This window comes from Dryobates pubescens, chromosome 9 (genome assembly GCF_014839835.1).
Source record: "Dryobates pubescens isolate bDryPub1 chromosome 9, bDryPub1.pri, whole genome shotgun sequence".
Taxonomy (NCBI): domain Eukaryota; kingdom Metazoa; phylum Chordata; class Aves; order Piciformes; family Picidae; genus Dryobates; species Dryobates pubescens.
In genome coordinates this window covers 1,863,193-1,879,541 of record NC_071620.1, presented here as the reverse complement: position 1 = coordinate 1,879,541, position 16,349 = coordinate 1,863,193, and the positions used below count along the sequence as shown (strand labels likewise).

The 16,349-nt window shown below is 46.9% G+C and overlaps 1 protein-coding gene across 1 annotated transcript in view; it reads left to right on the top strand.

Moving 5' to 3' along the window:
• FHOD3 (formin homology 2 domain containing 3) overlaps positions 1–16,349 on the top strand; it is a 474,874-nt gene that overhangs the window by 311,459 nt on the left and 147,066 nt on the right. The window contains exons 9-10 of the mRNA XM_054163992.1: positions 1,970–2,113; positions 5,288–5,526. Coding sequence (XP_054019967.1) covers positions 1,970–2,113; positions 5,288–5,526 — 383 coding nt within the window. The remainder of the gene's footprint in view (positions 1–1,969; positions 2,114–5,287; positions 5,527–16,349) is intronic.

Sequence of the window (16,349 nt, the reverse complement as noted above, 5' to 3'; positions counted from 1 at the left end):
TTGTTGCCCTTCTCTGGACACGTTCAAGTGTCTCAATGTCCTTCCTAAACTGAGTGGCCCAGAACTGGACACAGGACTCAAGGTGTGGCCTAACCAGTACTGAGTACAGGGCACAATGACTTCCCTGCTCCTGCTGGCCACACCATTCCTGATCCAGGCCAGGATGCCATTGGCCTTCTTGGCCACCTGGGCACACTGCTGGCTCATGTTCAGGTGGCTGTCAATCAGCACCCCCAGGTCCCTCTCTGTTTGGCAGCTCTCAGCCACTCTGACCCCAGCCAGTAGCTCTGCATGGGATTGCTGTGGCCAAAGTGCAGCCCCTGGCACTTGGACTTGTTGAATGCCATCCTGTTGGACTCTGCCCATCTGTCCAGTCGGTCGAGGTCCCTCTGCAGAGCCCTTCCACCCTCTAACTGACCAACATCTGCTCCCAGCTTGGTGTCATCTGCAAATTTGCTGATGACTGTCTCAATCCCCTCCTCCAGATCATCAGTGAAGATATTAAAGAGGATGGGGCCCAGCACTGATCCCTGGCGGACAGCCCTAGTGACTGTCCACCTGCTAGATCTTCTAATTTCTGCTGTCTTCATTTTTATTACTGAAGTCTGGATAGATTAAAGCTTTTCTATATCCTTTGTGTATATAAAAAACCCTAGTTACCAAATGCAGAAAGAAAATTCTGTGCTGAATTTAATTCACTTTCTATTTAACTGCTATAAAACCTCATCATGATTGAGGTTCCTCTGAAAGATATGTAGTTGCAACATTACTCTTGATTTTCTTTTTAACTGTATTTAATGTTGCTTATTTTCTCATATCATGCAATACATAGGGGAAAAAGGCGGGGGGGGGAGAAACCCCCAAAACTGAACAAACAACAACCAAAAAAACATAGAATAGAATAGAATAGAATAGAATAGGAATAGGAATAGGAATAGGAATAGGAATAGGAATAGGAATAGGAATAGGAATAGGAATAGGAATAGGAGTAGGAGTAGGAATAGGATAGAATTAACCAGGTTGGAAGAGACCTTTGAGATCATTGCATCCAACCTATCACCCAACACCATCTAATCAGCTAAACCATGGCACCAAGTGCCTCATCCAGTCTCTTCCTAAACACCTTCAGTGATGGTGACTCCACCACCTCTCTGGGCAGCCCAGGCCAATGGCCAATCTCTCTTTCTGTGAAAAATTTCTTCCTCACCTCCAGCCTAATCCTCCCCTGGCACAGCTTGAGACTGTGTCCTCTTGTTCTGGTGCTGGTTGCCTGGGAGACGAGACCAACCCCCACCTGGCTACACCTCCCTTCAGGGAGTTGTAGACAGCAAGGTCTCCCCTGAGCCTCCTCCTCTCCAGGCTAAGCAACCCCAGCTCCCTCAATCTCTCCTCATAGGGCTTGTGCTCCAAGCCCCTCACCAACCTTGTCGCCCTTCTCTGGACACCTTCCAGCAAGTCAACCTCCTTCCTAAACTGAGGGGCCCAGAACTGGACACAGGACTCGAGGTGCGGCCTAACCAGTGCAGCGTACAGGGGCAGAATGACCTCCCTGCTCCTGCTGGCCACACTGTTCCTGATGCAGGCCAGGATGCCATTGGCCCTCCTGGCTGCCTGGGCACACTGCAGGCTCATGTTCAGCCTACCATCAACCAGCACCCCCAGGTCCCTTTCCACCTGACTGCTCTCCAGCCACTCTGACCCCATTTTCCATACTTTTGGGTATGAAATGACAACATTCATTGGTTCTGCCAATTGCTAATTTTTCTATGTAGTGCACAGAGTTGTTTGTTAAAAGCTGTGCCCCTTGGGTTTGTTTCTTTTCTAGCGGGGTCTCTCATCCTACACCGTGGGTTTTGCTTGAATGAAATCCTGCATTTCACTATTTGCCACCCATTTTTTAAAACCTTAGTTTAACTTTTTTTTTCTCCCCAAAACAAGCAGATTTAAATGTTTTTCCTTTGATTCTTAGACATTGTCGGGGTTGCCAGATCAGGACTCTTTCTATGACGTGGTGGACTGTCTGGAAGAGCTAGGCATTGAAGCTATTTCGCAGAGGCACTTGAACAAGAAAGGAACAGACTTGGACTTAGTTGAGCAGTTCAACATTTATGAGGTAACATAACATGTCCTGTTTTATGCATCTTGCAGCTTGTGCACGTTTCAAAGCTGAGAGGAAAAAGGGAATGCAACCCAGGTGAAATGTGATTATTTGTTTTAGAAGAAAAACATCTGGGCACTAGAAGTATTATACTCATTTGTGTATGTGACCTGCTGTGGTAGATAGCTGTGCTTAATGCATATACATTTCATGCTAAAACTGGGGCAAACTCCTGGGCAAAGCAGCACATTTACTACCCTCCTCAGAGGCAGTTCTGCCTGCAGTTAAAACTTTCTCAGACTGCTAGTTACACATTCTGAATTAAGTAGAAGTTCTTTCCATGTGCAAAAGTATTCAGCTTATGAAAAAAGGTTCAGCTGAGCTCAGTTTCATGAGTAGCACTTGCTCTGCAGCAAGACCTTGTTTATGAGTTTACAATGGTCCAGATCCTGTACAATTTGCATCAATGGAGTACTGAATGACTCCACATTCACCACCTAGTTATAAAATAACTGCATATGAGGTATTTATATGTAAGAGTGGGACATCCAGTTTCTTGATAATTAGCCTTTTCTTAAATTTTAGGAAGCGTTGGAGTGGGGAGGTTTAGACTGAAGTTAATGTAATGTAAATGTGAATTCATATTCTGATATGATGACATAAAATGAGAGTAGAGTAGAGTAGAGTAGAATAGAATGGAATAAACCAGGTCAGAAGAGACCTCCAAGATCATCGTGTCCAACCCATCATCCAACACCACCCAATCAACTAAACCATGCAGCCAAGCACCCTATCCGATCCCCCCTTGAACACCTCCAGTGATGGTGACTCCTCCACCTCCCCATTCCAATGGGCAATCACTCTCTCTGGGTAAAACTTCCTCCTAACCTCCAGCCTAAACCTCCCCTGGCGCAGCCTGAGACTGTGTCCTCTTGTTCTGGTGCTGGTTGCCTGGGAGAAGAGACCAACCTCTGCCTGTCTGTAACCCCCCTTCAGGTAGTTGTGAAGAGCAATAAGGTCACCCCTGAGTCTCCTCTTCTCCAGGCTAAGCAACCCTAGCTCCCTCAGTCTCTCCTCATAGGGCTTGTGTTCTGAGCCCCTCACCAACTTTGTTGCCCTTCTCTGGACTCGTTCCAGCAAGTCAGCATCCTTCCTAAACTGAGGGGCCCAGAACTGGACACAGGACTCAAGGTGTGGCCTAACCAGTGCAGTGTACAGGGGCAGAATGACCTCCCTGCTCCTGCTGGCCACACTGTTCCTGATGCAGGCCAGGATGCCATTGGCCCTCCTGGCTGCCTGGGCACACTGCAGGCTCATGTTTAGCCTACCATCAACCAGCACCCCCAGGTCCCTCTCTGCCTGGCTGCTCTCAGCCACTGTGACCCCAGCCTGTACCACTGCATGGGGTTGTTGTGGCCAATGTGCAGAACCAGGCACTTGGATGTGTTCAGTCTCCTGCCCTTGGACTCTGCCCATCTGCCCAGCCTGTCCAGGTCCCTCTGCAGAGCCTCTCTACCCTCCAGCAGATCAACTCCTGCCTCCAGCTTGGTGTCGTCAGCAAATTTACTGATGATGGACTCAATGCCCTCACCCAGATCTTCAATAAAGATGTTAAAGAGCATGGACTTTGCCTCCATCTAAGTCTGGCAGTGCATTTGATAGATTTGATTCTCCATTTCTTCATCACCTCTGCACCCATACCACTTCACTAGCTTTAGCAGAGTTAATTTTTATACATATATAGTTTGCAGGAAGAGTCAGGTCAGTGTAGGAACATGATAATGAAAGGGCTCCATGTTCTTCTTTCCTTGTTGTTGGAGACATCAGCTTATAACATCCTTTTTAAAAGGTGGTCATTGATCTTAAAAGCTTGCTGTCCCTACTGAAACGCTTGATTGCAGAATTAGCTGTTAACCTAGCTGGGTCCCAGCTTTCTCTGGGTGACCACACTAAATTTAGACATGCTTCTGCACATTCTCCTTTTTTTTCTGCCAATGTTGTTCTTTATATGAAAAGTCTCTTCTTCCCCACTAAGAGAGATTTTACATCCTAAGCAGAGTTTTCACATTCCTTCTACTTCATTTTGTTAAAGTAATTTCTAGTAAGGAATGTCAGAATAACAGAACTAATAGAACATATCACCCTTTTCTGTACCTCTGCCTGTTTGGATGGATCTTTCTCATGTAAGGATTACTTAAATGCTATGCTGCATTCCAGATGAGGCCCACAGCTAACTATTCTTTCTGACAGTGGTATCTCTCCTCATATACCTTAAGGCAGTACTTGCCATGTCACACTGGCATGTAAACAGTATGCTGTAGTTCAGGATACTAGGTGTTGCACCCCTGGTTTGCTCCTCTGCTCTTTTCCGCTGCTGAACTCCCAACCTGTGTCAGAAGTTTCTCTCATGTGTCCTTGTGGCCATGCTGTTCTCAGCATCATTCTTTTCTGATATTATGCATATGTTCCTCTGGATTGACAGTGCTTCTGAACTGGCAGGAAGTACTGATATTTTTTTCACTGAGAGGCATACAAGAAGGTAATTATATTATCAAAATTGAGAGACTTAAAGGAGGTATGTGGTCTGAAGTCCATTGTGTTACCTGTTCACAGAATAGTTTTGTTTGTTAGGTTTAGTCCCTTTGTTTACTTTGTAGGGAGCTCTCTCAAAGTGGAGAGGAATGCACTTTTAAGAGGAATGCAGTTATTTGTACATCTGCTGATCTTTTCCTTTTCTGGGAAGAAACAATGGCACTATTCTAAAATGCTTTGTGAAGTTGCAGATGGTAACTTCCACTTGATCCTTACATGTGTCATGTCTGAATATGAGCAATCAGTCAACACATGAGAGTTTTTTCTGTTTATTTCAGTAAAGGCAAGCCCCTGCCTAAGTATTTTGGAATGAAATGAAGCTTCCTTGAAAATAAAAGTCCTGCAAAAGAAAACCCCCAAACTGTGAGATAAATGTTGTTGCAGGTCCTATAGTATCCAAGGTATCAATATAGAGTTCCAGTGTTAGAACTGCAACACTGCACAAATGGATAGACAACAACTAACAGGGATAGCTATGGTGACACTGAAAGGAGTTATTCATAGTGAGATCAGGGGGCTTTTAAAGTCTAGATGTGAAGACCTGTGGTACCTCAAGAACCATGTCAGAAGCCTGACTTTTCTTCCTCTGTTTTGCAGATGACACTCAAACACGAGGATGGAGATGAGAGTGCTGACCTCCCTGCCAGTGGCTGCAAGGACCGGAGGAGGGCCAGCCTCAGTGCTGGTGAGCGCCGGGGGTTAGAGCGCCGACGGAGCCGAAGGCACTCAGTGCAGAACATCAAAAGCACTTCATCTGTCCCTGGGAGTCCATGCAGTCAGTTGAACCCTAGCTTCATTTTGGGCCGTGGACAGGCTGCTGAAGATCTCAGTGAGAGGTAAGCCTATGAATTAGGGAATACTCCTTTCTTTTCCCTTATTACTTCCTGTGTTCACTGCACTTCATTTGTCTGACAGGCTTTCTTTATTTCTCTCTGTGGTGGCTTGGCCCTGGCTGGGAACCAAATGCCCACCATAGCTGCTCTATCACTCAGGGAAGAGGGAAAATATACCAAAAGGCCCATGGTCGAAACAGGAGCAGTTTAATAAGGCAAAAGTGAAAGCAAAGGCCATGCATGAAAGCAAAAGCAAACAAAAATGCTGCTCTCTACTTCCCCTTAGCAGAAAATGTCCAGCTGCTCCCCAGGAGGCAGATCTTCAATACATGTAGCAGTTACTCCAGAGGACAAACACCATTAACAAATGTCTCCCCACGTCCTTCTTTCCCTAAGCTTTTATATCTGAGCCGATGTCATATGGTATTGAATACCCCTTTGGTCAGCTTGGGTCAGCTGGCCCAGCCATGTCCCCTCCCAAGGTCCTGCCCATCACTCAGCCTGCTGTTGCAAGGGAGGGGGCAGAAAGTTGGAAAAGCACACCCTTGGTCCTGTAGGAGCTCTGCTCAGCAGTAGCCAAAACACCTGTGTGTTATCAACGCCCTTCCAGCTACCACTACAAAACACAGCACTAGGAAAGATTCTATGGAGAGAACTGACTCCATCTCAGCTAAACACAACATGCCCTCTCTCCAGTGGATTTAAAAAGAAAATAGCATATTGGAAATTTAAGCAAAACAAAAATCAAAACACCACCACCAAAAAGAGATGCATTTGTAAGTGGCTTATCTACATAGCTGAGGTCTTTGGCACCATCTACTCTAAGTAGAGCATTTGATATGGGAACTAATGAAGCTTAATTTCACCCATTGACAGCTTTTCTATTCAATATACCCACATAATGGAAGATTGTAACAAGAGCACATTCACATTAATGCAAAGCTGTTTGCCTTGTATATATTAAAGTTCATTGTTCCCCCAGCATATTTTCCTTGAGTCTACACTGTAGTAGGAAATATATTAATTGTTTTATAATCAGTGAAAGAATAACAGTAATGACTCCTTCAGCAGCAGTCTGCAACACTGGAGTCAGTCAAAGATAGTGTCATTGCCAGTCCCATAACAGTGCAATACTTAGAAGAAAAGAGAGCTGCAGATTCTCAGCATGTGTGACTACTGCACAAGAGGACTGGAATTAATTTTGCTCAAGACAGATGTCTGATCAGCTCCCATCTCCTTGGTGTCAGTGGACTGCAACAAGCACTAGTAGACCTCTGGTTATCTAACATACTGTGCATTCCTGGCATTTCATCCAAGATGAATCATGCTCTGAAACTGGCTTATAAAGGGAATGTGGCTGACTAGCCCAGGTGAAGACACAGAAAGTACAAGCTAGACACTGGCATCCAGTGGCTGAAGCTGCTATTTGTGAAGCTGAAGCATGCTCCACGAAGAGCAGACCTTGTGTTGGTTATAACATTTGGAAAGTTCTGTGGAGGTTTCTGTCAATTAGCAGTGGATGTGAGCTTGGAGCCTTAAGATCCTACGTTACATGGAGAGCAGCCCTTCTTCCGTAGCAAGCTGAGTTGACTGAAGTTTACTGGCTTCAGAAATACAAAAATAGAAGGTTCCAGATAATTTTTTAAGTAGTTATGTGTGCTGTAATGGTGGGGGGGTTTGGTTTGGTTTGGACTGGGTTTTTGGCCTTTGTTTCTTCCATTTGGCAGCCAATTAATTATTGGGTTTTGTCACCTTCTCCTGGCTGGGTCTGTAGTGGAGCAGTGGCTGAGAGCCACATGGTCTTACAGGCCGATGACAAGGACAACAGCGCATTTGAGCCATGCAGAACAGCTTCTGCCAATATATTTTCTCACTATTAATGTTTGCTTGCTAGCTTTATTTGCAGTCTTCGTTAAGTCTTAATGAAACCAAGAAGAGATTTAGTATCAGGAAACAGAAACATGGCAGATGAGTTGTGTAAGTTCTTTGAGATACTTTTTCACCACCGTAATTTCAATAGTTATCCTACTTTAAAAGGAAAATTATCATCCACTTCTGCTCCATGCCATCTTTGGCAGTGTTGTAATTTAAAGCATAATTCAAGCCAAAATCCAGGAAAGAAGTCTTCATTTAAGCAAATTTAATTTCATGTTCCAGTTGTACTTGGAATCTTTGCTAGGACCTTAATTAGTCTCTTCAGCTCCATTTGGAATTTCTACCTTGCTTTCCTGCCTCTGTAAGGAAAGAGGCATCTAATTGTGAATGTTTGTAAATACATAGCTATGCTTTGCTTAATACATATCTATACTTTGTTTAATAAAAATCCTTTTTTTTGTCCCTCTCCCATTCTCTAAGTCTCTTAGTAAGTAAAGGCAGGGAGTATTACTTGTAGCTAGCAAATTGGTTTGTTGTGGGGTTTTTTTAGGTTTTGGGGTTGTTTTTTTTCCCCATTGGACATTGCAGATCACAGAATGTTTCAGTATGCAAAGTTCTATGCCCAGTGAAATGTTGTTAAGTTGCCCTAACAAGAAGCTAGTTAATTGCAGCCTCTTCTGTAAATCCCTCTGGGTTTCTGGTAAATAAGCATTTCAGTAAAACAGGTTCTGCCCTTTTTGGCTTCATTGTCTGCCCAAACACTTGAACATGCCCAGAGAAGGGCAACAAAGCTGGGGAGGGGGCTGGAGCACAGCCCTGGGAGGAGAGGCTGAGGGAGCTGGGGTTGCTTAGCCTGGAGAAGAGGAGGCTCAGGGGAGACCTTCTTGCTCTCTACAACTCCCTGCAGGGAGGTTGTAGCCAGGTGGGGGTTGGTCTCTTCTCCCAGGCAACCAGAACAAGAGGATGCAGTCTCAATATGTGCCAGGGAAGGTTCAGGCTGGATGTTAGGAGGAAATGCTTCCCAGAAAGAGAGATTGGCCATTGGAATGTGCTGCCCAGGGAGGTCACCATCATTGGAAGTGTTTAAGAACAGACTGGTTGAGGCGGTTGGTGCCATGATTTAGTTGATTAGATGGTGTTGGGTGGTAGGTTGATGATCATGAAGGTCTTTTCCAGCCTGGTTAATTCTGTATATCCCAGTGAGTCTCTCAGTGAAATAGCTTAGATGAATGAAACTTACCTCTGCACCTGATAGCTAAACTGCAACCACAAAAAAGTTGCATGGCTTCTTTTCATTAACATTCAAAGAGAAAAATAGTGAAGTTGAATGACTCTTACAAAGCTTTTACACATTTTGCCCAGGGAGGTGGTGGAGTCACCATCACTGGAAGTGTTTAAGAGGAGACTGGATGGGGTACTTGTTGCCATGGTTTAGTTGATCAGATGGTGTTGGGTGATAGGTTGGATTCAATGATCTCAACAGTCTTTTCCAACCTGCTTAATTCTATTCCTATTCCTATTCCTATTCCTATTCCTATTCCTATTCCTATTCCTATTCCTATTCCTATTCCTATTCCTTTCTATTCTATTCTGTTCTATTTTATTCTGTTCTATTCTATTCTATTCTATTTATAAACCTTAAGTGAAAAGAGGTTTTCTCTCTGCATTGATCCTAGGGAATGAAGTTCTCAAATTTGAGCCTCTGTTCTGTAATGCAACCTATATATCAGTTTAAACTGTTCTAATAGGCTTTGCTGTAATTTCTAATGAAATTTTTAAAACATATTAGGGCAACAAGGCTGGGGAGAGGCCTTGGGCACAAGCCCTGTGAGGAGAGGCTGAGGGAGCTGGGGTTGTTTAGCCTGGAGAAGAGGAGGCTCAGGGGAGACCTTCTTGCTCTCTACAACTACCTGAAAGGTGGTTGTAGCCAGGAAGGGGTTGGTCTCTTCTCTCTAGCAAACAGCACCAGAACAAGGGGACACAGTCTCAAGCTGTGCCAGGGGAAGTTTAGGCTGGAGGTGAGGAGAAAGTTCTTCACGGAGTTCGTCATTGGAATGTGCTGCCCAGGGAGGTGGTGGAGTCACCGTCCCTGGAGGTGTTCAAGAGGGGATTGGATGTGGCACTTGGTGCCATGGTCTAGTCATGAGGTCTGTGGTGGCAGGTTGGACTCGATGATCCTTGAGGATCAACCAACCTTGCTGATACTGTGATACTGTGATACTGTAAAATGTCATGGAGTCATCACCTGTTTTTGTCAGAAGGAATGCTGGTTGTGTCCTTTTTCTTCCTTCATTAATGTTTTAGGGAGGCATCTATACAAATGGATAAAAAATACTTATTACTTCTCTTTACAGTAACTTTTGTTCATCCAGAGAATGTCTGTCTTCTGCTAATGGCCTTATTTTGCTTACTAATCCTTGTCTCTTTTGAGGAAGGAAGAAGAACACTGTTAGTTTTTGAAGTGCTGTATATTCTGGAAAGCAGCCTGCAGTGTGGGTTTTCAGTCTCTTTATTCCCTCACTACATTTTCTTTACCAATAGGAAGCATGTAACAATATTAATGATACTCTTGCTCCTGCTGGTATCTAAATATTTTGTGCAGTTGCAGATGTTTCTGTCGGGTTTTACAGTGGACTAGCACCATCAAGTTCAGTGAAATTGCTTCTGATGGCCATGGTTAGAGATTAAAGTCACACTCTCGCACTGCACTAAATTTTGGGCGAAATTTGTGGTTGTTTTTGGACTTCACTACCAAAATCAGTAGAGGGTTCAAGTTCTTCCTCAGTGTTCATGTTTCTTTTCTTTCTAACTCCATCATCTGGTTTGGCAGTTACTTTGCTTTTGTTTACCACATCAAACAGGTTGTCCACAGTCATCTGCTTTTTGTCAGCTGATAAGTCTTTTAGAAGGAGGAAAATCCATGGTCCCGGTAAAACAAAAGAAGAAAATGTTGGCTGAATTCTTTTCTGTCTCACAGTGTTCTATATCCAGAAAAGCTGTCTGAAGTCAGTGAAGTTGCTCTGATTTATGCCAGGCTAATTGAGACCAGACTCTGTGTTTTGGGCTGGGAAAAGTTGGCCATAAATGCTAAGGCCAATCAAAAGGAGAACTCGCAAGCCTTTTTCATCTATTTTGCAACCTTCTTTCAAACCGAACGCATTGCTTTTCTGCTTCTGGTTCCAAACAAAGACAGACCCAAATCTGCTTTGTGTTAAAATAGTTTTCATAGAGAGTGAAACCCAGACTCATGTGCCTGTTAGTAAATAAATTAAGAAAGAGGCTGGTAATGACTACTAAGAAAGACTGAAGGCTGGTTTAAGGGTGTGTAGCTGCCGCAGTGTACTTTAGAATGCCAGTCCTAACCGCCGGCGGATTTGCTTTGCCCAAAGCTTCTTTCTTTTACCAGAATGATACAGAGCAACAAAAAGCCTGATGGGTAACTTCAGTCCTGTTAACATGACAATTTAAGTGTTTTGCTGAGAGCATCTCCTAAGGTTTTCTGCCCTGGTCCAAATTAAGTGCTCTCAATCTGTGGTCTAGCATGCCATAACAAGAAGCTAGTCAATTGTAGGCTCTTCTGTAATTCCCGCTGACTTTCTGGTAAGTAAGCAGTTCAGTAAAACCAGTTCTGCCCTTTTTGGTTTCATTGTCTGCCCAAACACTTGAATGTGCCCAGAGAAGGGCAACAAAGCTGGGGAGGGGGCTGGAGCACAGCCCTGTCAGGAGAGGCTGAGGGAGCTGGGGTTGTTTAGCCTGGAGAAGAGGAGGCTCAGGGGAGACCTTCTGGCTGTCTACAACTCCCTGAAGGGAGGTTGTAGCCAGGTGGGGGTTGGTCTCTTCTGCCAGGCAACCAGCACCAGAACAAGAGGACACAGTCTCAAGCTGCACCAGGGGAAGTTTAGGTTTGAGGTGTGGAGAAGGTTCTTCCCAGAAAGTAATTTGCCACTGGAATGTGCTGCCCAGGGAGGTGGTGGAGTCACCATGCCTGGAGGTGTTCAAGAGGGGATTGGATGTGGCACTTGGAGCCATGGTTTAGTTAGTCATGAGGTGTTGGGTGACAGGTTGGACTTGATGCTCTTTGATGTCTTTTCCAACCTTATTCTATGATAGATTCTATGATAGAATCTATGATAGAATATGATAGAATCTATGATTCTATGCCTGTGCCAGGGGCTGGCAGCTTGCAGGCAGGCAGCTGAACTTGGGTGGGTGGAACCAGCACCTCCCAGCAAATCTAAATGAGGCATTAACACAGCAAAGAGCCTCCTGCTGCAGAGCAGCACTGACCACCCAGCACCACCCACCTGCCTGGGCAGAGCGGGTACCACCCATCCTTGATCAGGTGCTAAGAAGCACAGGGTGATCAAACAGTGATTGTGAGTGCCCCAGGGGGTGCTGCAGCTGTTTGCAGCTCGTTGGGGTTTGTGACTCCTGTACACTGAGCAGGGTCATTCCACAAGCCAGGTAAGGTGTGTCCCAGCAACCTGTGAAGGCAGTTAGATAGAGATCCATTCATAGTTAGGACCAGGCTGAGAGCTGTTGTCAGTAAAACCGTGGGTACCAGAGATTCTGAGCAGACAGGTAGGTGTCCAGGCCCCTGGCTGTGGTGAGTGCCAGAGCCTGGCACTTGCAGTGGAGGGTGGCAGAGACAACACCTGTGTTAGATGTGAGCAGGTGAAGGATCTGCTCAGCCCGGTGGCTGAGCTCAAGGAAGAAGTTGGGAGGCTAAGGACTGTAAGGGAATATGGAGAGAAGATAGGCTTGGGGAGTGGGACTCTGCCATCCCTGGTGGAGCATCAGCAGGGGATCTCATGCTCTCTTTGTCACCTGGAAAAAGGAAGAAACCTAAGAGATGGGGAGGAATGGAGGCAGGTCCCTCTCCGTTGAGGCAGGAGAGGCAGGTGAGTCCCCTCCCAATCCCCTCCCTCCTCCCAGTTGCCCACACACAACAGGAGCAGGGCTCCTGTCCATGCATGCAGCTACCCAGGACTTGTCAGCCAGTCTCACGACTTAGGACTAGTGCAAACAAGAAAAGAGGAAAGGTGGTAGGAGTAGGGGATTCCCTTCTCAGGGGAACTAAGGGCCCAATTTGCAAGCCAGATCCATCCCACAGGGAGGTGTGCTGCCTGCCTGGGGCACAGATTAGGGACATTCCTGAGAGACTCCTAGATCTGGTGTGGCCTTCAGACTATTACCCACTGCTGGTTATGCAGATTGGGAGAGATGAGGCAATGTAGAGGAGTACAAAAGCAATTGAAAAAGACTTCAGGACTTTGGAGAGATTTCTTGAGGGCACCAAAGCACAAGTGGTGCTCTCCTCAATCCCTCTAGTGACAGGAAGTAATATTGAAGGAAAGAGAGAAATCCATGTGATTAACACATGGCTTAGAGGCTGGTGCCACCAACAGAACTTTAGGGGTTTTGACCATGGGGAAGTTTTCTTGGCACCAGGTCTACTGGCAACAGATGGAGTTCATCTGTCCCATAAGGGGATGAGAATCCTTGCACATGAGTTGGCTGTGCTCATGGACAAGGCTTTAAACTAGTTGTAAAAGGGGCAGGGTTGTAGCTGGCCTGGCCACCAAGAACTCTGAGTGTAGTAGCCCAGTGCTTCTGGAGCAGTGTGTTGACATCTTAGATAGCCAGAAGGTCTGCCCTGCCTCAAGGCTGAAAAGTATGCAATCAGTTCCCTCCCTGAAACAATTATACACCAGTGCACACAGTATGGGCCATAAAAAGGAGGAGCTGGAGGCCATTGTGCTACAGGGAAACTATGGCCTAGCATCCAACATGGGAACCTGGTGGCATGACTCTCACAACTGGAGTGCTGCAATTGATGGGTACCAACTTCACAGAAGGGATAGGCAAGGAAAAAGAGGTGGTGGAGTGGCCTCTGTGTTAGGGAAACATATGAATCGATGCAAATTAATGAAGGTGATGATAGGGTTGAGTCCTTATGGGTAAGAATTAGGAGTAAGGCCAACAAGAGTGATACCATGGTGGGAAGCTGTTACAGGGCACCCAGCCAAGATGAAGAGGTAGATGACATTTTTTAGAAGCAGCTGAGAGAGGTTTCACAGTCACTGCCCCTTGTTCTCCTGGGAGACTTCACCTTCCCAGATGTCTGCTGGGAACACAATACAGCAGGGAGACAACAGACCTGGGGGTTCCTGGAGTGTGTGGAGGATAACTTCCTGACACAACTGGTGAGGCAGCCAACCAGGGAAGGTGACCTCCTGCACCTGCTTCTTGTGAACAGGGAACCTGTGGGGGAAGTAGAGCTTGGAGAGTGTCTAGGGCTCAGCCACCATGAGGTGATTGAGTTCTCTACCCTTGGGAGAACAAGGAGAGGGGTTGGTAAATCTGCCACCTTCAACTTCTGTAGGGCAAACTTTGGCCTGTCCAGGAGACTGATTGACAAAGTCCCTTGGGCTGTAGGAGCCCAGGAAGGCTGCACACACTTCAGGAGGGAAGTCTTGAAGGCTCAGGAGCAGTGTCCCTGTGTGCCGAACGAGGACTCGGCAGGGAGGGCGTCCGGCCTGGCTGAGTGGGGACCTTGGGCTGGACCTCAAGAACAAAAGGAGAGTCTGTGGCCTTTGGAAGAGGGGCCAGGTCTCTCCTCAGGAATATAAAGATGTAGTGAAGCTATGCAGGGAGAAAATTAGGAGAGCCAAAGCACAGCTGGAGCTCAGCCTAGCTATAGCCATGGAGAATAATAACAAATGCTTCTATAAATGCATGAACAACAGAAGGAGGAATAGGGAAAATCTCCATCCTTTGTTGGATGCAGAGGGAAACATAGTGACCAAGGCTGAGGAGAAGGCTGAGGTGCTCAGTGCCTGCTTTGCCTCAGTCTTTAGCACTGGAACCAGCAGTTCCCTGGACACCCAGCCTCATGAACCAGGAGTCAGGGAGGGCAATCAGAATGAGGTCATCACAATAAATGAGGCAGTGGTCAGCGACTGCTGCACCACTTAGACACACACAAGTCTGTGGGGCCGGATGGGCTACAGCCAAGGGTGCTGAGGGAGCTGGCAGATGTGCTCCCCAAGCCACTTTCCATGATCTACCTGAAGTCCTGGCTGACTGGGAGGTGCCAAAGGACTGGAGGGTAGCAAATGTGACACCCATCTAGAGGACAGGCAGACAGGAGGATCTGGGAAACTACAGAGCTGTCAGTGTGACCTCTGGAGCAGGGCAGGGCATGGAGCAGGGCATCTCAAGCACCATTACACAACATCTGGAGAACAAGCAGGGGATCAGGCCCAGCCAGCATGGGGTTGTGAAGGGCAGGTCCTGCCTGACCAAGCTGATCTCCTTCTAGGACAGGATGGCTGAGTACTGGATGAGGGAAAGGCTGTGGATATTGCCTACCTAGACTTTCCCAAAGCCTTTGACACTGTTCCCCACAGAATTCTCATGGGCAAAGTGGCAGCTCATGGCTTGGATGAGCAATGCTCTGCTGGATAAAGCACTGGCTGGGTGAAAGGGCCCAAAGAGTGGTGGTCAATGGAGTTAAATCCAGCTGGCAGTGGTCACAAGTGGTGTTCCTGAGGGCTCAGTGTTGGGACCACTTCTGTTTAACATCTTTATTGATGACCTTGATGAAGACACAGAGTGTGTCAGCAGTAAATTTGCAGATGACCCCAACTTAGGTGGAGAGTTGATCTGCACCAGGGTAGAGAGGCTCTGCAGAGGGGCTTGGATAGGTTGGCTCCATGGCCAACGTTACCAGGATGAGCTTCAACAAGGCCAAGTGCCAGGTCCTGCACTTGGGTCACAACAACCCCAAGCAATGCTACAGGCCTGGGGGAAGTGTGGCTGGAAAGCTGCAGGCAGAAAGAGACCTGGGTGTGCTAATGGACAAGCAGCTGAATAGGAGGCAGCAGTGTGCCCAGGTGGCCAAGAACGCCAAAGGCATCCTGGCTTGTATCAGCAATGCTGTGTGCAGCAGGAGCAGGGAGGGGATTGTCCCCTGGTACTCAGCTCTGGTGAGACCAGACCTCGAGTGCTGTGTCCAGTTCTGGACACCTCAACACAGCAGAGATGTGGAGGTGCTGGAGCCAGGGCAGAGGAGGGCAAGGAAGTTGTGAAGGGGATGGAGAATAAATCTGATGAAGAGCAACTGAAGGAGCTGGGGATGGTTAGTTTGGAAAAGAGGAGGCTGAGGGAGACTTCATTGCTCTCTACACAGACCTGAAAGGACACTGTAGAGGGGCTGCTGCTGGACTCTTCTCCCAGGTAATTAGTGATAGAACAAGAGGGAACAGCCTCAAGCTGCCACTGGGGAGGTTTAGACTGTACATTAGGAAAAAGTTTTTCCCAGCAAGTGTTGTCAGGCATTGGAATGTGCTGCCCAGGGAGAGGGTTGAGTCACCAGCTCTGGATGGTAAAGGTGGTTTCAATGTGGTGCTTGGGGATATGGTTTAGGGGTGAACCTTGTAGAGTAGGGTTATTGGTTTTCCAACCTGAATGTTTCTGTGATTCTATGTTCATCTAGACGTAATGATGCCTGGAATTTACTTGTCAGTGTTCCTGTGATTGAAATCTGACAAGCAGAGGAGCTGACTGCCATCCTAATGACCAGTCACAGCAGAGTCTGCATCCTGAATTGGTGACTGGTGAATTGGAGCTGTTCAGTCTGGAGAAGGCTCCCAGGTGACCTCATTGTGGCCTTCCAGTACCTGAAGGGGGCCTACAAGAAGGCTGGGGAGGGACTGCTCAGGATCTCAGGTAGTGATAGGACTAGGGGGACTGGAATGAAGCTGGAGGTGGGGAGATTCAGGCTGGAGGTGAGGAGGAAGTTCTTTCCCATGAGAGTGGTGAAGCCCTGGAATGGGTTGTCCAGGGAGGTGGTTGTGGCACTGTCCCTGGAGGTGTTTAAGGCCAGGCTGGATGAGGCTCTGGGCAGCCTGATCTAGTGTGGGGTGTCCCTGCCCATGGCAGGGGTG